At 53.1% G+C, this 22,578-nt stretch overlaps 1 protein-coding gene across 6 annotated transcripts in view; it reads right to left on the reverse strand.

Moving 5' to 3' along the window:
• Positions 1 to 16,173, reverse strand: part of Hth (Meis homeobox homothorax) — a 440,142-nt gene extending 423,969 nt beyond the window's left edge. For all 6 annotated transcript variants that reach the window (XM_076310509.1, XM_076310510.1, XM_076310508.1 and 3 more), the window contains exons 1-2: positions 16,014 to 16,173; positions 3,351 to 3,610 (exon numbers count right to left, since the gene is read on the reverse strand). In XM_076310509.1, the coding sequence (XP_076166624.1) occupies positions 3,351 to 3,610; positions 16,014 to 16,028 (275 nt within the window). In that variant the 5' untranslated portion in view covers positions 16,029 to 16,173. The remainder of the gene's footprint in view (positions 1 to 3,350; positions 3,611 to 16,013) is intronic.
• Positions 16,174 to 22,578: the final 6,405 nt, after the last annotated feature.

Below are 22,578 nucleotides of genomic sequence, written 5' to 3' on the forward strand. Positions count from 1 at the left end.
AACACGAGAGTGCCGCGAGAACTCGACACGCACAGAAACGGTGCGCGGTGCTTCGCGGGAGATTTGCGTAAGACGTGTCTAATCCGTAAACGACTCGGCCAATCGTGTACCTTGCATAAGGATCCGGGCTTCCCGTGATTGGCAGATTCGCCTGTGCGTTACGTCTGCCTCGATCGGCTTACGTAAACTCCGCGTGCGCGAGCGCGCGAGCGAGCGAGCAAGCGAGCGAGCGAGAGCGAGACCGTGGCACCGGCAAGAATCGCGCGACTCGTTTCACAGCGAAATTTTTTTTTTTTCGCGTCCCGTTGCGCTCGACTCCGCTCGGAATCGATCTCCGTACGATAAGGTTCGCGCCGCGGAGTAACAGAATCGATCGGACGCTGCTGGACCGTATCGAACGCGGATCTTTGGCTCGAGCGAGCTCGGAGAATTTCTTCCTCGCGAGAGGCGCCACTGCTCCGTCACTGGTGTCCAGGATCGACGATCCTTGGAAAGAAAAGAATAGCTGCTCTACCAATTCCACCGATTCGTGACAAAGAGAGGGTGGATGTCGAAGGAGAAACAGAGACGAAAGAGTACGAAAAGATGTTTGAAGCGGACAACGAGACGGTTGCAGTTATTTCTGAAAGAAAAAATGGGAAACGAGCGGCCAGGCGAACGGTGTCCATTCTAGGAACGATGCCGGTGCGTCGAGATCGGCAATCCCTGTGATCCAACAAGGAGAGGATAATTTAGAAACGCGCGCATGGAACGAACGTAAAAATACCAGAGTGAATTACGGTAGAGGAAAGGACCTACTGCAACCCGGACCGATCCGAGATATATCGAAAGGTCCCGCGTTTCCGAGCGACTCGCGTTCGAAAATGGCCACCGTGCCATTACCTCGTGGCCTTCTTTCTCGCCCATGGGAATCGCGGAAATTTCGACGGATAAATCACCGGTTCGAGCGTTCCCGCGAAGATGGAGAGCGAACGATACCGACGCGAACGATATCGACGCGAAAGGTACCGAGAGGCGGAATAGAAACGGGTTCGGCGACAGAGGTAAACAGAAACGAGGAACGAAAACGGGCGATTTCACCTGGACGACTCAATCGGGCCGCTACAGGCAGCGAGAGCGTACACGATCGGTTTGTAAACACGAGTTTATCAACGGCGAAGGAAATGAACGGCTACGAGGCTAAACGCCGGCTCGGAACGGTCGAGAGGGCCGTTCCGAGAAAGTCCCGGAATCCGCTCGGGGTTCGGTCGGGGCACACGACGAGTGGACAAATTACAGGGTGCGCGAAATAATGAGGCTCCCGTTCTAGGGTGTGTACCAGAAATCGGGCCATCTCGCGGTTATAAATCACACGGAACACGGGCCCGAGCCGCTTCGTAAAACGGGCCAATTGACGTGTTTCAGAGCTACGGTGGAAGCGTGCCACGAGGCGCCCAGACTCCGCGAGAGACGCGGTTTCCGGTACGCGTACCACCAACGAGTACCACTTTTTCACTTTTTTACCCTACACCGCGATCGATACTTTGCCTCAACCGTAACGCGAATCTCCTTGGGTAGTTTCGCGAGTACTCTTCGCTCCCGTTTTCTCGAGGACGACGTTATCGACGAGATAGCCAAATTTTTAGGCAGACAATAGGAATCGAATGATCGAGCAATTTCGTAGCAGGTCTGTATTCTCGCTTCCAGGTACGTCGAAACTCGTAGAGAGCGCGAGGATGATTTATAGGGCGACCGGAGTACTCGAAAGTTTCGATTCAACGACGTCGAAGGCTGCAACCAGCTTCGAATGCCTAGATTTCGGAGCTTCCCTTCGATCCGAGTTCCGAGTCGACGAATGTGAATTTCGTAGCGTAAAATTCCACCGGTATTATTCATACGCGATGGACAAACGTGGCCGGTGGAAACGTGTCGATTATCGACCGCGTTAACCTCGCGATAATGTTATTCAGCGCGGACCCCGTGACACGTTGTAAAAACCGGCAGCGTGACGCGAAACAGAACTGGTCGAAAGGGCGAAAGATCGAACGCCTAAGCGCGGGAAGAAACTTCGCGCGACACCTTCGACCAAGAAGGGCGCTCGGATACGCGCGTAACGAAGAAAAATTCTAAAAGAACGCGAGCACGAATTTTCGAAAAATCGATACGTTACTCGTGACCCAACGTCGGAAAAGACACGAGGGGAACGTCTCTACGTCGAATTCGAACTCGAGGGATCGGAATCTTTTTCAAATGTTACTTCGCTATCGCGTTGCAGGAACTGTCGAGCGATATTCCAATCGCGGTAGCGTAATTTACGAGCGAGAAGACGTCTCTCGCGACGCGTACGTCACCCGGGGGTATTCTTTAACAGCCACTTGCGGTAAATCACCGGAATTTGGCGACGGATCGTGAATCATCGGGTGTCGCGGGATACGCTGCGCGCTCGAAATTCATTCCGATCCCTTGCCGCGCGCGCGAACTTTTCCTCGTGGGCGAAAAACTTCCCGAGAAGAATTTCCCCGAGGCGAACCCGAACGTTGAATATTAACGCGCACAGGCTGAAACGCGCCTCTAGGAGAACCCGCAAAGCGGACCGAAACGGACCGAGCCGGGTAGATTGTAATAAAGAAATAAGCACGTAACGCGTCATGAATTTTCATGTAAATCGCGCGCGGCCATTACGATTTATCGTGCCCCCCGTTGTAAACGCGGCGCGGTTCGCGCGATCCCCGCTCGATGCGCGAAATTAAGACGAGATTAACGAGAACGTAAAAGAATCGGCGTATTAACCGGTAAACGCGCGCAAGTTCAACGATTGTTCGGTACGCGTTATCGGGCGAGCCCCGATAACCGATAACGCGTTTAAAACACCTTTCGTTCGAAATCGGACGCTCCGCTCGAGGGAATCCCTTCGCGTGACCTCGCCGAACGAGAGTCGAGTTAACTTTTCCCGTCTTTGGTGTCGTTTCGCGGATAAGTACGACCGCGGTCTTTCCTTTATCGGGCAACAGTTTATGCAAATAAACGTTGGCGTCGAAGAAGCGCGCGAAGAGATCGAGCATTGTGCTCGAGTAATGCCCCAATTAGTACGCAAACAAAGGTTCGTGTATCTTAACGCGTTCACGGTCCGCGCTCGTACGCAGCCGCGAGTTCCCGCTCGAACGGGCGGAAAATTTCATCGATCGTGAACAATTATCCAACGTGTTATTGTTTCGAGGACGCTTGGAAAATATTCGCGAACGCTTCGAAGACGAACGCGCGCTTCGAACTCGTATCGTTCGGTTACGGTTCAACGATAATTGTAAATGGGAAAGGGACGGGAGGGTCAGTTTGGACCCAGGTGTATCGAGGAATAGAAGAGATCGACTTACCCGTAGATGGCGTCCTTGTCGCGTTTGTGGACATCGGGCACCGCTGAGGCTGCAGCCGCGGCCGCAGCCGCGAGAACGTGCTGGGGCGGCTGTGGCGGTGGCGGGGGGTATTGGGGGTGTGCTGGTCCCATACCCCCGAGGTGCGGACTGTGATGGAGCCCCGGTACACCCCGGGCGCTTCCGTGCGGATCGTACAGGCCTGCTCCACCGCCGCCACCTCCGGCCTCGAGGTAACCCGCGTGCAGCCCGCCATCGTCGTACTGAAAACCACGAAGAAACCGATGAAAAAAATACTACCACCTATTATCGATCGATCGTGCGATCGATCGTTAGCCACGCTGGTAATTAACACGGGACCGCGTCGTTCGAGGAAACACCGTATCCATCGATGGCGGTAAAAGATCGAGGAAATTTCTCGAAACAAAGTAATTGTCGCGCCTCGGATCGTTTTCGAGAGCGTTTCGAACGTTTCGAGAAGTTATTAATCGAGCGGTAATCGTTGGTCGATATTGCGTCGTTGTTCTTTGTTCCTTCGTGGGGTGGGGAGCGTTGAAATATCGGGCCGCGGAAGCGGCTACCGCGTGCGCGCGACCGCTATCAGCAATTACAATAATTCCCGCTTTCGAGTGACAACATTCGAGATTAGGTTCGGAACACCGCTTTCGACCGCGCCTCGTCGTTTCGCCGCTTTTTCTTTATCTCGTATCTCGCGCGGACAACGAATCCTCGCTTCGAGCTCCTGGCACCGAACGCAAGCGAACACTTTTCGGAGAGAAAGAAAAGGGAAAGTAATTCTTCGATCGATAACGAAACATCGCCGTGCGCGTAAGATCGTCTCGCTTATCGAGTACGCGTACTCGCGGAACGCTCCTAGGCGTTCCACGCGCGGCGTGTACCGATCGCCCGTACACCTCGATCGAAGAGTCGATAATCGATGTCCATCGAGAGAACGAAAAACGTATGTACATCGATCGCGATACCTAGGCAAGAGAAACGTCCGCGTATCAAAAGACGAGTTTCCTGCGGCTATACGAGCAGAACGTTTAAACGAGGTAAATGAACCGCGACAGAAATCAAGAGTGTCGTGAAAGTAATTAGAATTTAAAAGCAGTCGATTCGAACCGTTATATCGGGTCGTATAACGGGAGACGGAAAAGAGAATTTCTCGTGCGACGCACAGGAGCATTTCGTTGCTGCGTAACGTACGCCCGGGGTGGGGATAAACTCGTTGATAACTTTGCGCGTAAATAAAAGATCGAGGTTGTTCGAGGGTCGTTAACCCGGTATATTCCAGCGTCGATAAAGTGGGCGGGTCTACGCGGACCTCGTTAAAGGAACACGTGGATCACAGGGTCACGGATCGCGCTTAGATTTTTCCTTTCGATCCGCTCGCGAATGACAACCGCCTCGCTCTAAAGTCCTCCATCGGGGGGAGGGGAGGGTACGCGGGCGCATCGATTTCGCGCTGTTAAAGCATTAAAAATAGAAGCCACGACCGTCCTTGCTCCGAGTGCCATAGCCGTGGAATGTTCGCCGTTTTCCGCGCAAAAATAGGCGGAATTTATTTCCGCCGTGCGCGACGTCCACGCCGGTGGAACGCTTACAAATTTACCGCGGAAAACTTCCCGCCTCGTCGCGGACTTTTCTTTTTTCCCAGCGAACGCGGCGGACAGCTCGCTACAAAGTTTGCGAAACGTTCGACGCTCGATGTAAGGACGAGCTCGCGATGAAGTTGTTCCAGCGACACGAGCTGGAACGACTCGCGTCGGACACGTCGTACCAGCGCTCTCGGGCGTAAAATATGAATTTTATAAGCGAGCGCGAAACAGAAGAGATGCAACGAACGTTTCGAGGGCCAGAGGAAGATTTCACTCTGTTCGTAGTCGAGTTTCGGGGAAAATCCAAAAAATTACCACTTTTTCGAATAGGTACTCGAAACGCGGTGCTGCGAATATTTCGAGAAGCTTAAGCGATACGGAACGGATAGAAGTGGCGATAAGGGGAACGCATCGGAGTATTTCGAGAGAATGTAAAATTCTTAACACGATCCGGTAGGTAATTATCGTTCTAAGTTGCACGCTATTGTTTTTATCGTTTTCGACGAGTCGATCGGAATTTCATCGTTTCGAAGCGGAGGTATCGTTCTCGGTGAAAATTCGAGCTCAAAGAGGCGCACGCTCGTCGACAGATGCGGCAAGAATTCCTAAAACTCTAGATAAATTAAGAAACCGTGGCAAACGCAAGGACGTATCGTGGATTCTTTGAAACGTTATACGGATCGCTCTCTAGTATCCCAAAACTCGATCTCATTGAATCGCAGAACCCGAGCCGGACCTGGCACGAAAACTATCTACAATCTTGCGGGAAGATTAATGGGGAAAAAAAGTTTGCGACGGGAACGGGGAGGAAACTCTCAAATTTCGGCCGCCAGAATTTATACCCGCCGGTACGAAACTGAATTCGTCGCGAGGAACGAATCGAATCCAGTTTCACGATTCGTGAAAACACGGACTTTGACCAGTGCGGAGGAAACTCGCGACGCGGGTGTAACAACACGCGAGTCGCGTGTTTCTTTTTTTTTCTTTCGCGCGCGAAATCGTGGCACGACGATCCAGATTGTAGGTACGAGCACATTTTTCGTATCGTAATTGGACGAATTAAACGACAGATACGTAGCAGGAACGAAGATAAGACGAGCAACGATGATGCGGCAATTTTTACGATCGTAATCGCGAACGTATCCGTGAGTCACCGTGTATTCATTATCCGAAACTATGTCACCCGTACGAAACGTAGCCAGCTCGGATGGCCCCCGGACGGATCTCAAAAATCACCCCGAGTCGATGTCGCGAGAATAAAAAAGGCGAATCTTACGAGGGGATCGAGCCTAATTACGGGATCGCGAGGCGAAGAAACGGGACGAACGCGGTGGAACATCGAGGAACAAATTCCTACCAAGGATCGACCGGACACGAAGATCTCTCGATAATCGGAATACCACGGATCGATCGAGAGCAAGGAAGCCAACGATTTTCTTGACTCGTCGCATCGTGTACCTTGTCACGGCATCGCGGAAACGAAAGCACGGCGATTATTGACGCTAATTACGTGGCTCGGACGTCAAGGCGGAGAGCCGGTAATTTTATCGTGGAAACAAAAACGGAGGGAAAAAAAAAAAAAATAAAAAGGGAGGAGAAAAAAAATTCGCGGTTATCGAGGCGACGCGCGTGTGGCTTTTGCGAAATGAACGGGAACACGGCGTGGCACGGTAATCGAGAATCCTTAATTACAACCATTAGCCAAGGTGACATCGCGGAAACGTTGAAGAGATCCGCGTTCGTGCTTCGTCCAATTTGACTCGTTATGCACGCTGGGCGCGATACGCGTACACGCGCGCGAGCCCGCTTCTGTCTACTCGAATATTTCGAGCCGAGCCGACTTGCATCGTTTCAACGTGGAAAACGATCGTATCGACCCGCTTTGTAAATCGATCGATGATTTCCTGCTCGGTGCGAACGCACGAAAACAAAAATAATCGATCGCGTTGCTTTCCGACGAAAGCTGAAACGATCTCGGATTATCCCACGGTTCTTCGATCGTCTCGCGTTTCCTCGATTGAAGAAATCGAATCGCGACCAGATCGAAAAATCCGCTCCGAAATAGAATCGCGGCCCTTTCCCAATCCTACGAACGCGAACTCGGGTCTCCACGGTGCGTAGCTCGTAAAGAGTCAAAGGGTGCCCCGTATCTCGACGTGATCCAAATTACGAGCCCATTATGCGGCCGTTTAATACAAACACTCGAGGATCGAGGAGGGTGACTTCCCGATCCGTTGTTTCGAATCGAGATCGTACACGGCCTAGCGTCCAAGTATTCTTCAAAGGACTCGAACCGATGCACCGTACACCGGTGCTTCGAAAATACTATTCGAGAGCACACCGATCGTAATAGTCGATCGCACGAGGATAATCCTCGAGAACGATCATACGAATGATCGTCGAAAAGGGGAATCCGATTAGTTACGCGTTACGCGGGATAGTTTCCAATGGACGAAATTTGTCGCGATTGCGTCTATGAGATAAAAAAGTAAGTAAACGTGCGTACTCGATGAATCGAGTACGTGATCTCGAACGCGAAATCATCCCTGTACTTTCGTTTATCGCGCGAAGAACCGCGTCCAAGCCCGATATTATCGAGCGAGGGCACCGCTCGCGAAAACCATCAAATTTTAGCGAACCGTTCGAGTTCTACCGGAGCGAAACTCGAGTAAAACGTAAAATCATCGACGGGGGTGTTTCGAAACAGCACGCGCTCCCGGGAAATAGTAAATTTCATCGCCAAGAACGTCCGAAAAAAGTGCGCGCGACAGCGTCTAATAATTCACAGCGGCGCGCAGCTATGAAGATATCGCTCGTCGATCGAGCGGAATATCTTAAACGCTCGGAGAAGGAAGGATGCGCGTCGAGTGTGAGACGGGATCGCAACCGAGCGACGCCGAGACGTTAGATAAGTCGTGCCCGACAGAAATACGTATCTACGGTGACGCATAGTTCGTCACCTCGAGAGGAAACATTCCGAGGAAAACAACTTGGCAACCACTTTCCAAAGGTCAGCGTTCGCTGATTCACCGAAGGGCGTAAGAAACCTTCGTTGCACGCGAGTAACTCGCTACCAAGCGTTCCAAATAGCCATCGACAACGCGATACGGGATCGCGGAACGTCTCCTCGAATGAAAGCGTTCCGCGTTCAAAAGCGCGCCGCGTACCAGCTCGGCCTCCCTCCTCGAATCACCGTATCGTTGAACTCCACGTTCGAGGAACGAAGTTTGCGCGGTTCGTCACCGCGAGAGGATACATTCCGAGGAGAGCAACTCGGCAACCACTTTCCAAAGGTCAGCGTTCGCTGATTCACCGAAGGGCGCAAGAAAGCTTCGCTACTCGCGAGCACTCGGCTCGAAACTTTTCCAACCGGCGTCAAGGGCTCGCGTATCCTCCGAACGAAACGTTTAACCGCGCGCGATTCGATTTAAAACGGCGAAGCGAAATTCCTCTTCGAAAAACCATCGTCGCGATCCACGCGGGGTAAACTATTTATTTGGCATAAATTCCGAGCCGGTGCGCAGCTGCCGTCGACGATGAAATATTCATAACGCAATTAAAGATAGCCGCTCGCGTAATAATCGGCGAGCACCGACGACCGACGGAACCGCGTCTTCCTGGTTTCTTAGGACGAAATCCTCGCGGGCACGAGTCTCCGCTCCGCTCCGTAGTCCGAGACGCGCGGCTCGTTTGCAACGCGGATAGGTCAAGGCGAGTGTGCTTAAACGCCTCGATATAAATCATTGGACGAAGAAAGGCGGGGAACGGCCGCGCGGCGGCGGAAGACGCGTATTCTCTCCTTTCTCGATCGATACTGTCGGCGATCACGCCCATGAACGAAGGATAAATCGACGAAAATCCATCGCGTCCCGTCGATCCATCGGCCGAGCACCCAGAAAATTAACCAGTGATCGACGAGTCGCCGTCGGCGAATTTTTCGAAACGACCAGGTAAACACCCAATAACCGGACGAGCGAGCCGTCTCTTTCCCGCGCTGGCTTCGCCGTCGAAATCAATTTCAAAATCGCACGGACCGAGAAATATCGAACTCGCTCCACCCAGCTATTAATCCTCGAACCGGAGCCACGTAGCTGGCTAACGCGAAAAATTTGCAAGAACGGACGAGACCGCTCGCTCCCCGCGAAAAATCGTAATTAACCGTTAAAAAGATAACGCGAACCGAGCGAGTTACCACTCGCGCATTAGCAAGTATAATTTCTTTCGATTATCGGTGCACTCCACGGCATGGACCGGCGAGCGAACGGACCGCGGAACGCTTCGTTTTGGCAGGCTTCGCGCAGAACTCTGTGCATCGCGATCTACGAAAGAGTAGCAACCTATCGTATCCAAAGAGGACCGAGTAACGCTGAAGAGCAATTTATTCTTCCCGTGTGAAAAGAACGTCTAGTAAATAACCGAAAAAGATTCAGGGTGAAGGAAAGCGGTGCTCGGCGAGGAAAATGTTCTCTTCTCCCGTTCGTGAAGTCGAGAGTTTTTCAGCCCTGAAAAAACCGGTGTTCCTGCGGGGGGATACGATACGTCGACTCCGCCTCGTTTCGACGAGAAGTCGATGCTGAAATTGCTGCATTCAACGCGATTAACGAGAACACGAAGGTAACCGAATAATACTCTAGCTTACACCACATTTATTCTCGAAAGCTTATACAATCCCGACGAATACGTCAATCTTGCTCGAACAAGTCCGTGAATCATCGTACGTCAAACGGAGGTAAGATAATCGATGTAAGGTTTCGCGTGGCGAACGAAACGCATCCCCCACGATTATTGCGAAACCGGTGGATTTCGTTTGGCGAACGGTCGCCAATTTGCTCGACTTAACATCGACTCGAAACGCGTACCACGGTAATTGATTATTAATCGTTTGCGCGCCCGACGGAAATTTATACGGGAAAACCAGTCGTGGACCGAGCCTACTGGACGCGCCCAAAATTAATACGATCCGTTCCCGAAATTTTCAACAAGTCGTACAATAGTTTGGCGAATACTGGCGCCGAACGTACGCACTTGGCCGAAATAAAATATCGATATCGAATACCCCGTTAATTTACGGGATATTTATCCGCGTACGTTCGGTGTCCGTTTCGCGTATTATTACGCTCCATAAATGTACAAAATCCGCTATCCGGTTACGAGCAAAAGGAATAAATAACAAAGCTCGTGCACGGGGAAGGTACGGATATACCCTCAAGGTCCGGAATCGGTGCTGACGCGAACGTCGTGGAAAATTTGTGGACGATCGAGCTCGAACGACGAAAATTACCTCGATGGCGAGACACGGCTGTAACTTTTTTCGAACGTCGAGATACGGCGCGAAAATGAAAACCGTGAAGACGGGAGGAAACATTCTAACGTGAAAGAAGTCGAGTCTGAAATTGTACGTCAGAGGTGCTCGTGACGGCGCGAAAACAATATCGAAGATAAGAAAAATTGCGACGGAAGAAAGTTACGGTATAAAAAATTCTACGAGGTCCAAAGAACGTATAGCTCGCCGTGTAGAGGCGTTCTCGAGGCTAAGGGGGGGACGGGTGAAATATTTGCACGAAACAATGAACTATTTCGGCCGAAGAAACGCGAGTTTTCGCGATCGCATTAATTTGGCCACGTCCGTGAGGTCGTCCTCCTCGAGCCGCTAGCTCGCAGAAACATGGCTGGGATTCCGGGGACGGAGAAAGAGGCTGGCTGAGAGAGAGTGAGAGAGAGAGAGAGAGGGAGGGAGAAAGAGCCCGGTGACTGTTCGTTACTTTCTGATTGATGTCGACATTTGGAAAACATTGCGACGTACACGCATGCACCGGGGCAGCGCCATGTGCCTCGCCTATCTCGAGGACGCATCGTGCAGCGGCCCCGCTTTATCGTCCACTCTTTTTCGAGCTGCTCGTCGATTTTAGGGCTCGGATCATCGCTCCGAGATTCGACGATAGGAAGCCTAGTCTCTCGCCCGGACGTGTCCCGTGTCTTTCGAACCACTTTTACGCAGCTCGAAATAATTAGAACCAGTCGCGTTGCGTCCGCGCCAGAATTCGACGCTTTTGGCGCGCGATGGAACACGCTCGAACCCGATGCGATCGAATGGATTTCGATGGACGGTAGCTGGGAAATTCTTTTGTCGCGTACACCGCGTGCCAATTGCGCTTGCTCGGGGAATCGAGTACGCGAATTTTTCCGAGAATTGTCTAGGTCGGTGCACGGAGCTTCGGTACCGACGATTAAATTATAAACTTTTCCGAACTATACGCCGTTGCGCAATTCGACACGGGAGCGCCCAACAACGAGAATCGCGCTTCCACCAATTTCTCGAAACCAGAGAAAATTAATCGAACCACCGCGACCATTGTTACGCGGGTTTATGCACGCCGGTCACGCGTCGCGGTTATATACGATTGCGTTGTCGCGACGTTCTTTTCATTAACAAAAGACACGACGCGGAGAATGCGTATCGTTCGTGTTCCAAAGCGCGACGAACGTTTGTCGAAAATAATTCGATCACCGCTCCGAGTTTTTCGGGATACTCGAGCATCGAATCGCGTACGCGAACACACGGTGTATGGGTTTACTCCTCGCGGAAGAAAATCGATTCGACGATAAACGCCGGCTGGAACCGTACGGAAGAAATTGAACGGATTATTTGGAAATTTGTAGATTGCAGAGGCGGAATCGATGCTCGAACGATCGCTCGGCGATCCAAGGCGTTGCTCGAAACGAATCGATTTCGTCGAATATTTCTTCCGAGCGGTTCGAAAGCCGGTCGTTCCGTGCGAAGCCGAATATTCGGTAAGAGCGGTTGCACGGGGCTCGGTTCCCTCGGTTTTCTAATAGAATCGATCGGATCTCTCCGAACTCGATATATTCGAAAATAACCGGCGACCCTGATACGTTTTACGTACAACTTTCGAACGCGAGTCCCTCGGTTTTCCACGATCGAAACTCTTCCTCGGCGAGACATAAATTTCGCGGAGGAAAAAGAAAAAGAAAAAAGAGAAAAGGAAAAAAAAGAAATCCCATCGACGTCTCCGGGGGAAACGTATCGAAAATGACGCGCACCCGTTGCAATAATTCTTTCGCTCGGCTACCGAAATAGACCGAGAGTCCGAGATACTCGTCGCGGTCTCGAATAAAACGTGGCTCAGGAAAGCGACGAGAAGCCGGCCACGAGAAATTCCACGACGACTTTCGATCCGAAACGTCTAGCGTCGCTCCGTTTTCCCCCGGCTCGTTAACCTACCGTTACCGCCAAAGATCCCTACTCCCGACGTCGAAAACCCCGAGCAAAATCGAAAAAAATCGTCTCATCGGGCACGGCGAATGGAACGACGAGAAATCGATACGACTTTAATCCGGCGGGCTAAAGGCCGATATCCGCGGCAATCGGGAGAGCGAAAGTGATTGATGGATACCCATAAATACATAATCACGGCTCGTTCGTGGTACAGCGGTGGACAAAAATCGACGCTATTCACCGGGCCAGGAATTTTTAATCCCGGTAACGGCCTCGACGCCGTACACTTTCGTTCTCTCGGTCGAAAAAGAACCAGCTGGAGGAACTTAAAAACTACCGCGAATAATGTCCTCGACTATCCACCGCCGGAGAAAGGAGAATTTTTTTCGGACCGAGGAAACGGGGAAATCGTTGGAAACGCGCGCGATTAAATTAACCGAGTGTTCGATTCTCGCGGTGCGTTTCGCGCGTGAAATAATTGGGAAAAGTTTACAATCGTCCACAGTGCGCGATCGTCGAATTCCGAGGAAAATTCCGCCATCCGAAATCAAAGAACACTGATTTCCGCGAGCGAAGAAAATATTGCACGTTGCACCGAGAAACGCATCGTTGGTGCAGAACGACGCGAAAGAGTGTCACTGGCGCGTTCGCGTACGATCGATGACGGGATCATCGACGGTCAACGCATCTTCGCGATGTCGTGGGAAGAGAGATTCGCGCGCTCACGTTTCGGCAATTTCGCGAGTCCGAGCCGGCGGAGCGGATGAAAATTGAGCGGTAAAACGTGCGCGGGTTGCGCCGCCATGCGAGCCGATCGAGACTCGGCCTCGATGCACCGTGTTATTTGGACCAACGGGCCAATCCGCGGGTCTTGCTCCAACGCGGGGCCGACTTGCCGTTTACGCTTCCACGGAAGCGAGCACGATCGCTTTTCGCGATAACGCGCCCACCTTCTTGTTTTCCTTTCGCGAACGAACGACGCAACTCGACCAACGAACGCGAAACGAGAGGAGGACGAGCACGTTGAAACGGAGCGCGAACGAAAACCATCGTAAGAACCTGGAATGAACCATGGACCGATGATTTAATTGCCGAGAAGAGGAATACTCGACACGCTCGGTGAACATTTGGAATTTCTCCGGATGAAAGTTTGCCTCGAAGGAAAAAAAATAACCTCCTCGTTCGACGGAACGACGACAGAATTTTGGCAACGAAGGATGGCAACTGTGATTATTTTTAAACGTCGACACATTTTTTTTTACTCGAATGAGCTTGCTCACGCGGATCAGCGAAAACTTTGCGCACAGACCACCTGCGACACGAACGACACGAATATTCGATGCACGGTTCAAGAGTGACGTCGAACGCGGATGTTAAGTATCAACGTTTGCATCGTTGTCCACGGTTCCAGAATTTTTACCAAAGTTTCTAATCCGCGGAGTGGGAGCACGGCTCTCGTGGAAAATTTCACGCGCACTCGTCCAGCGATAAACCGCGCCGTTTCGAGGATATTCGAGACACGAGGAGAGAAATAATGCGGAATAATGCATCAATGGCGACCGTTGGCCGGTATCCTTCGGAAAAATCTACGGCCGAATTCTCGCGTTGTTCTCGGCGATGTCGTTCGTTGGACGGGATCGATAATCGTTCCACGCTGGCCAACAACCTCGTAATAACACGAGCCGAAGATTTTTAGTCACGGAACACCATCTTGCGACGAGTATACTCACGAAACACTTTCCACGTTGGAGCAAGTACGTTCGCGGAACACTTTTCGTTTTTAACGCACATCGTACTCTCGTTGGCACGCGAACCGAGCGAAACAAAGAACCGACTCTCGGTTGGAATATCGACCGATTTAAAGTTATCGGTCGATCGTGTTCGAGCGTCGAACGAGACGATCGGACCGCGAACTTCCGGGAGTGGCGTCGAGAAGAAGTCGGTCGAATTTCAAAGGGGAAAAAGCCGCTCGAAGGAGGGAAATTGGCGACGATAACGAGGATATTCCGGAACGGTTGTAACCGTGGTGAAGTCGAGGGAAAGGTTTCGTCGAGATACCCGATCGACGGGGTACATCGAGCCGACGGGAGGACGCCTCGTCGCCTGGGACGCGCCGCGTTCCGTCGCTCGAAAATTGGCGGGCACGCGAGCGATCGCCGGGTTATCGACGATCTCGTAAAGCTCTTTATCGACGCAGATACCGTTTTTCACTTGGCTCCGGCCCGATAAAACCGTGAAACGTTGCCGTGGAATTGGAAAAACAACGCTGAAAACCCCAAACGCGCCTAAAATTAACTTCCGTTGACACCGCGCCGAACGAAACTGTAATCACCGCGCCGGAACCTTCCCCGTCGACTCCCGGAAAATGATTTCGTCCTTGCAAAAATATCGACCGAAAGTATTCGCGCGTTGGAGTAATTTTCCACGAACGAGTCGAGCAACGAGGAAACATCGGCGAATTTCTATTCGCGAACGAGGGGACGTCGTTACTCGCGAGAAGAAATATTCTATTTCGCGCGTTATCGTTAGCGAATAACTCTCTCGCGAGCACAGGTACAGCGTAGGTACGTCGTTCGACGTATAATTGGCGCAACGAGGAGATACGAAGGGTACTTTTCTACCTAACCTCGTTGGAGTAATTTGCGAATATTAGAACGCGAACGACGATCGATCGATCGAACAGAGCCGTAAACTCTAATTTTCCGACGGAGAGGAGAGAAATTTCATTTTAAGAATCGGAGCGATTCGCGAACCAAGACGGTTGGAACACGATGACGGTTGATCGTTCGTGAATTCGAATCGGAGTCTCGACCGTGGTACGTACGATCGGTCGTTGCTTCGAAACGTTTCGTCGAAAATTCGAATCGAGCGGAATATCGGGAACGTCGATCGATATCTCGGTCGAAAAGATGGGTCAAGTTCGAGATAAGGGAACCGAGCCTCGTTCCCCGCGGAGCGTCGCGTCCGACGGCCAGCCGAGCGGAGAGTCCGTCGAATCGCGCGTTGCTCGAACGACTACTTTTCAACGAACGGAAGAAGCGTTCGTGAAGAGTTCACGGGATCGAAATCGAAGAAATCTCGCAGGAAAGGAAACTCTCGAGAATCGTAACGGATTCGTTCTAAAGGTCCACGAGCGTCTCGCGAGCTACAGATTCGCGGTATCGATCCGCTCGTGCGTTTCGACGGGGGCCGGGGTTGGAAGAAGGGACCGAGGGCGACTATGGAAAGAATAATTTTCGGATCGTTCGGACGTTACACGTTCGCCGAGAAGCGATTTGCTCCGAGTCGGAGTATCCCACCGAGAAGGGATTTCAACGCTGCAACGAAGCGGATTTTCTCTCCGATTCTCAGCCACGCGAGAAACCCTACGGTTCGTAACGAGGGAGCGTGTTTATGAATCGAACGGGAGAACGTTACCGTCTACGGTGTTGATCGCGGATCTCTACTACGTCGAGGTCAATTACGTTGCTCAATTACAGCGAGGATTCCGTATAAACAGCAAAGTCCTTCGACTTCTCTGCGTGGAAATTCGTTGGCCACTGAACCGACTACCCTACTCGCGTTGAAACACTTCTCGTTCGAGGAGCGCGCACACCTCTTCGTCACTGTTCCCGCGGGAACGAGGCACAGACTCTTCGTCGAGGATCACTCGTAGCGTTTCTCGTTTCGGAAGATATCGAAATAACCTGGATCGAGACACCACGTCGATGGAGCGAAATTACCTCGAAGAGCGAGAAAGGGTGACGGCGCGGAAAGGGTTCGAAATAGGGTGATCGCGAACGCGGGAAAGACCGCACGAGTCTAACGATGGTAAAATCATCGACGTACCCTTGGCTGCGCCATGAACGCCCTGGCCGCGCCGGGGAACTCTGCGTGCTGAGCCACCGTAGCGGCTGTATTTTCCCACAGTTGTAAGCAAGTAACCACTTCACACGACACACTTTCCGCACTATTCGGTTCGCCAAATCGCGGCGATCGTTTTCGTCGCACTTGTTACGGTCGCGCGATCAGCTTCTTCGTCCAAGGACCGAGAGAAAGAGAGGGAGAGAGGGAGAGTGGACGACGACGACGACGACGAGGACGACGACGACGACGATGGTGAGGGTGACGGTTGTTGTTGTTGTTGTTGTTGTTGTTGTTGTTGGCGGTGGCCGTCGGGAGGAAGTCCTAGGGGGCGCGTAGTATCGCGTCCGGTCCGACGGCTCGTAAAAGGCGGTCCAGTTTCGTTGTAACGTCCTCTCGGACGGTGGTTTGCGCGGGTCCGTCGGCCCTCGAGGATCCCCGGATCCGAGTCGAGCGGCGACGAGACGCTGTGACGGCGATGAGTCGAAGCGAGCGTCAGCAGAGCTCGGCACGCGTGCTCGAACGCTGCGGGAGGACCACGGCTACGGCCGTACACACGTGCTTCCTCATCGTCGCGGCCACACCGCCGGAAGTACCGCTGACCCAGACGCCCGTGAGACCTTTTGGCTCCGGTTAGGCGTCAGTGGGTCGACAACATCGTCCGCTGGCTGGATGTCGTCTCCTTCAGTGTAGCACGTGGTCTCTCATGCGCACGCTGCTTCCTCGACGGACGGGGCTGGGTGTGCTCGGTGTGCTCGGTGTGCTCGGTGTGCTCGGTGTGCTCGTTGTGCTCGTTGCGCTCGTTGTGCTCGCTGGGCTGGTTCTCGATGTCGAGTTGGACTTCTCTCGGTCGACGTGAACGCGTACCGAAGCGTCAGCGTACGACCACGCGGCGAACAATCGAAAGACTTTAACCACGTTCACCGAGACGGACAACTCGCGATCGCGCTGCTCGAACGTTAACGACGAACCGACGACGCTGTATACGTGTATACGTGTATCACTTCGGGAGCACGATTCTACGGTAATCACGAATTCTTGGCTGCTCTTGTGTCCACTCGGTGTCGCGTCGTACGAGAACGCGATCCACTGTTTCACAAGTAAACGACACGCGTGGTAGCACCCCCGGTACTCGTTGATCGATTATTACAGGCTGTACGGTCACTGACGAAGCACGGTTTAGATCCTCCGCGTAATTGGCGCCAAGTCAGAGCCGTCGGAGTCGTTTCGTTCCACTCGCGACGGGGACCAGCCGTGGACGGCGAGTTGCACCGCGCGCGTCTACGACGGAGCTGGTCGGACGGACGAGAGAGCGTCACCGGGGTGTCCCGGTATCGGCGGCACTGCCACGGTGAAACGAGAAAACGGTCTCGCGAGCGTTAAATGCCGAGCGACGGGCAGCCGCGACGTTGCCACGATCGATCGATCTCTCTCCGTGGACGATCGGCCGGATAGATCTCTTCCCGCGGTTGCCGTGTTCCTACGTGGCGCGATGGACGCACACCGGTCCGTGTTGTACGCGTCGTAACTGATAACTCTCGGCGCGACGACGAGCGAAAAACCGGGGCGGGACGACGCGGTACGTCGACGGAAAGGAGACTCGCGTTGCGGCGTGAGAAGAAGCGCGTTCCTCCTCGCGGCGATTACTGAACGAACGAACCGGGTGTCGCGCTCGAGGAGAGAGAAGAGGAGACGAGCGCGAGAGAGCTGTCCGCGAGACGGCGGCCGACCCTCCTCCCTGACCGTAACTACTACTGCGTGTGCCACTCGTAACTCCGGCGGACAGAAGGCGGTAGGTCGGTGTATATGTTGCGCGCGGGCCGGCGGGCAAAGGCAGCCACGGGAATATGCGTGTTTCGAGTTCTTCCCCCACGAAAAAGCACCGGATATATCCACGGGTAAGAGAAGAGCGGACCGAGCGAGCGTGGAGAGCAGCGCCTAGCGCGGTTTTAGATCCTGCGCCGTCCGCAGTCGTTCGCCAACTGTCAATCAGCGCCGCGCTACGCCAAGGAGTGGGAGGCGCGCGGTCACGCCCACCGAGCGCGGCCAATGCGCCCCCTGGCACCGCCCACGTCCCCACCACCGAGACACGAGAGCAGCGCTCGACCGGCGAGACCGCGAACCACGGGATTCTCCGCCATCGCTACACCACTACCAACGAGACCGCCGACGGACGACGACGCCGACGACGGACGACGGACGACGGACGACGAACGACCACGACCACCACGACCACGACCACGACCGCGACAACGACGACAACCCGAGAACGATATCGCCGAAGAATACGTGTACCGTTTCCACCTACGGTGAAGCGGAAACGGTGGAAGCCGAGTTTTCGCGTCGAGCTAGTCCCGCTGTTGCGTACGCGTTTACTGTGACCGAGAACCTCCGCGCGGAAACCGTACGGAACGAACGCACGCACCACGCGTGCTCCGCGCAGCAACCAGCGTACGGTGTGAGTACGGTTTGCCCGTTTTCCGGGAACGACTCCGACTTTCGATCCTCCGCGGTCCGCGTCCAGTTTTCGTATTTCGCGAGCGAGCGAGTCCGCGCGGGCGTTTCGACCGCTTCGTTATCGACTCTTCGGCGTTCTACCGACCGCACGAACCGGCAAACGCGTAACCGTAAATTAACGCTCGCCGCGAGACCGAGCGTGCACCTACGTATACCTATCGTCTCTCCGATCGTCGCTCGATGGAATACGTTTCGCGTCGGAGAAGTTTCGCGCGCGTTCCCGTGCCGCGAGAGCAACGAGACCCCAATTTACAGGGGGCGCCGATTCGATTATTCGTCGTTCGTAATCGGTCACGGTAGGATATTTTTCGAGACGCTTCGGAACGCGCGGCTCTCTGTCGCGTGTTTCGCGTTACGCAACGCGCTTCTCTCCGTCCCCCGTTTGCATTTTACGGTCGTACCGCGATCTTTATATAATATGGAACAAGCGTACGCGTTGTTCCCCGAGTTGTTGCTTATCGAACGAGTATCCGTGAGAAGTTTTCGAAATTGTTTATCGCTTCGGTCCCGAAACTTTCCCCGCGTACCAACGGGAGAACGGAGAGGGAATCTCGTCGCAGTGGAAAACAAATTGTCGTAAATTCCTTTGTGCCGCCTGGACACCGACTGGAACACGCCCGCAGGGGAGCCAGCTACCGTTCCGAATCGAGAGAGCAGGTAGCGCGAGGTTGGTCCTCGCGGCTCTCTCCTCTCGAGCGCGGGACGATTTCCGTAACGAAGTACGCCCGCGGAGTACGTGCGACGAAAATTTTCCGCGGGCGCGGCTCTGCCAAACGAGAAACCCTGCGCCAGAAATAGTAGAATAGTCGCGAAGGTAGGAACGCGGAGATGGTGCGCGGACGCTTGGCAAGGAATTTCGTCGCTGGTCGCTCGACGTCCGAAATAACGCAGTCGATGATCCTGACAAATAACGACGTTACGTTAAATGCTGGCCGTCGGACGCCTCGTTGGCCGCCGCTCGACGCCCGCGCCCGAGTAACACTCAACGGGGGAAAAAACGCGGCACCGTCGGTTCGCGCGATCGGATCGTTTTCAAAGCGATCCTCGACGTTTCTCCGCGATTTTCTCCACCGGGAATATCGGCCGTTTCGTTTTTATTTCTCCGGGAACCTTCGTCCTCTCTCTCTCTCTGTGTGTGTTTTTTTTTTCGTTCGCGCTCGTTATTAATTCGACGCGTCTGGCCACGGCAACGGCCAGCCGGCGGCGGCGGTCGATCGAGCTTTGAATGAACCGAACGAACAGCTGACTCCACGCAGGAATTGGGTCGCGAACGTGCGGTTTCGAACTTTGAATGGTATTCGGCGTTGGGTGAGTAATAGCGACAGGAGGCGGCGGAGGCGGCGGAGGGCAGAGAGGCGGCGGCTGTCACCGACATCACTCAGTGTCTCCCTCCTGGCGTTCACTTCGCTCGATTTTATGACTCTCTCATCCCGCGCCGCGCACTTTCACCCCCGACCGCCCCTGCGCCCATTCGTAGCCCCCTGTGCGCCCCTCGTGCGCCGCCACGGGTTTTGTCGCGACACCGCACACACGCCTTCGATTTCCGCGCGACGTCGCGAATCGGTGCGTCTTTTATTTTTCTCCCGATTCTTCGTTTTTTTTTCCTTTTTTATTTTTTCATTTTTTTCTTTCTTTATTTTTTTTTTGCGAGGCGAGAGGGACGTTTCGAATTTCTTTCTCGATTCGTTCCCGACGACAACGAGCGACCGTACACCGGGGGTCGAAGGATGCCGTCACCGACGAAATATGGAAGGACGAGAGGACCGCGCGCGAAGCGTCTGGTTAATATTCGCGCGGATTAAAGGATCGGCCAGACGTCGCCGCGTTTCGCGCTTAATCCTCGGCCCCGCGTCTACGCTTCTCGCCTCGTTTTCCGTTCCGTCTTCGTCTCGTTCTTACGCCCTCGCTCGTTGCCTCGTCTCGCCTCGCGCGTTCCTTTATTTTTCAATTCTTCCTTTTTTTTTTTTTCTTTCGCCACTCCTTTTTTTTCTCCGCCTCGGAGAGTTTGTTTTTACGCGCGGTACGCATCGACGAGCCCGAAGGAAAGACGCACGCGGATCGAAATTCGCGGTCCACGTGTACGGGCGATCGCCAATACGGCCGAGTGACCGATAAATCGGTAATTTCCAGTCGGCCTACCGAGACGGTTTGTGAAATATTCAAGTAATACCGTAGGATCCGCGTAATCTCGCAATTTGAAAGGGACGTTAATCGAAATTCATCGAAAGGTCGCGGATCGACGCAAACGTCTCCTCGAAGGATAACCCCCGTTTCGTCGATTTTTCGTTTCTGCCCCGTAACTCGAAACGTCCTCGACGAAAGGGCGCGCGACTCGAGCCGAAATCGCAACGCGACTCGTTTCTCGATTCCAGTGATCGATCGGCTCGCCACGAGGGTTTCGGGGTTTTCCTATCGGTTCGTCGTCGCGTCTCCATCGTCGGGACACCGCGCGACGATAATTCGCGTAACGGCGACAAATTCCTGGCGATAAATTGTCGCGCGGTAGGAGTATTTCTTTTCCTTAACTAGGCGACAGGTTATAATCGGATGATCGGGGTCCGGGGTATCGGGAGCGGGCCCGACGCGGCGTAATTCCGCTAAAACGAAACGGACGAGGCAAAAAGTAGCCGCGAGGAAAGTGTCGTAAATATCGTTCGGCCGGATTGATTCTGAAATATCGGCGCGCGTGTATTTCATTACCTAAACGAGCCCGACCGGCCGATTCCCGATGAAAATAGGATAATTACACGTCTCGCGTAAGGGAACGACTATTAATTCGCCGGGACGCGGGAAATGAGCAGCGCCCGGTTCGCCGATTCATAAGGCCGCCTTAAAAGACAGCGTTAAATAACGTTAATACCGCCCGTGAGCATACATAAGTAATACTTTACGCGACGCTTTTTATGAAACGGCCGAAGACTCGCTAACCGTTATTAAGTCCCCGTATAATAATCCTATTCCCGGTCGCCCGGCATTTGTATTGTAAATGTCCAGACTGTTGTATCTTGTTGGCAAAATACCGGGTTACGACGTTCGAATAGAAACATTTGTCGGTGACCAATTAGCGTCTTATCGAATTAGTCGATCGAAGCCAGGGAAGGGTTGCGCTTCGAGACGCGATTTTACCTAATGGAAAGAATAACGTTTTTTCATTGGTTCGCTTCTCTTAGGTGTCTGGATTTATTCGACACTCGTCGAATGGTCGTTCGCTAGGTGGTTCGGTTGTGAACGTAACTACTTAAAATTTTGATCGCTCGAATTTTCGTAGCGACGCTCTGGACGGTACTTTTCCCGCCGAAAAGTAAATTACGTCTCTAGGTCGAAAATAGCGCCGTCTATAAATATTGTAGTTACTTTGGCATAGTCTTTTGTCTCGCAGGTGTTTCCCGTTGTCCTTCGGTCGGTCTATTAAAAGTATGTTCGCTCGTGATCGAAGAACGTACCGATTCGTCAAAGCTGTACCCAATGAGTGGAAGACGATAATGTCCCAATTCGCTTCTGAAATATTTCAGACGACGCAACGATCGAAAGTCGACCATTGGGGCGACCGTCAAAAATTGAAATTTGAATCGCAGCTGTCGCAAAATTGTACAGCATACGCGAATCGCTCGAGTCGCTCGAGTCGACGGTACAGCGAACGAAAAAGGTAAACAACGATCCCGAGAGTCGAACGCCGCGCAAGCTCTTATCGTGGAAAACATCGTTTGCCAAAAGTGGGGGTAGACGTCTTTGAGCGTCGCGCGACGTCGAACGAAACTCGCACGGTCACCTGAACGCTCTCTCTCTCTCTCTCTCTCACACTGTGAACACCATTTATCCGGTTAATTCGTAGGTGTTCCGGACATTGTCGAGGCTTTACCTGGCACGGGACACTTCGAGCCTGTTATTTCGCAATAAATCACACCGCGAGATGGAACCGAGCTTGTCGATAGTAACGAGGGATTCTCCCCCGTCCGATTCGGCCCCTGTCGGAGTAAACAGCCACGAGCCATTAAACTACGCGCGATATCCGAAGATGATCGATTCTTACGTA

This window comes from Ptiloglossa arizonensis, chromosome 4, assembly GCF_051014685.1.
Source record: "Ptiloglossa arizonensis isolate GNS036 chromosome 4, iyPtiAriz1_principal, whole genome shotgun sequence".
Taxonomy (NCBI): domain Eukaryota; kingdom Metazoa; phylum Arthropoda; class Insecta; order Hymenoptera; family Colletidae; genus Ptiloglossa; species Ptiloglossa arizonensis.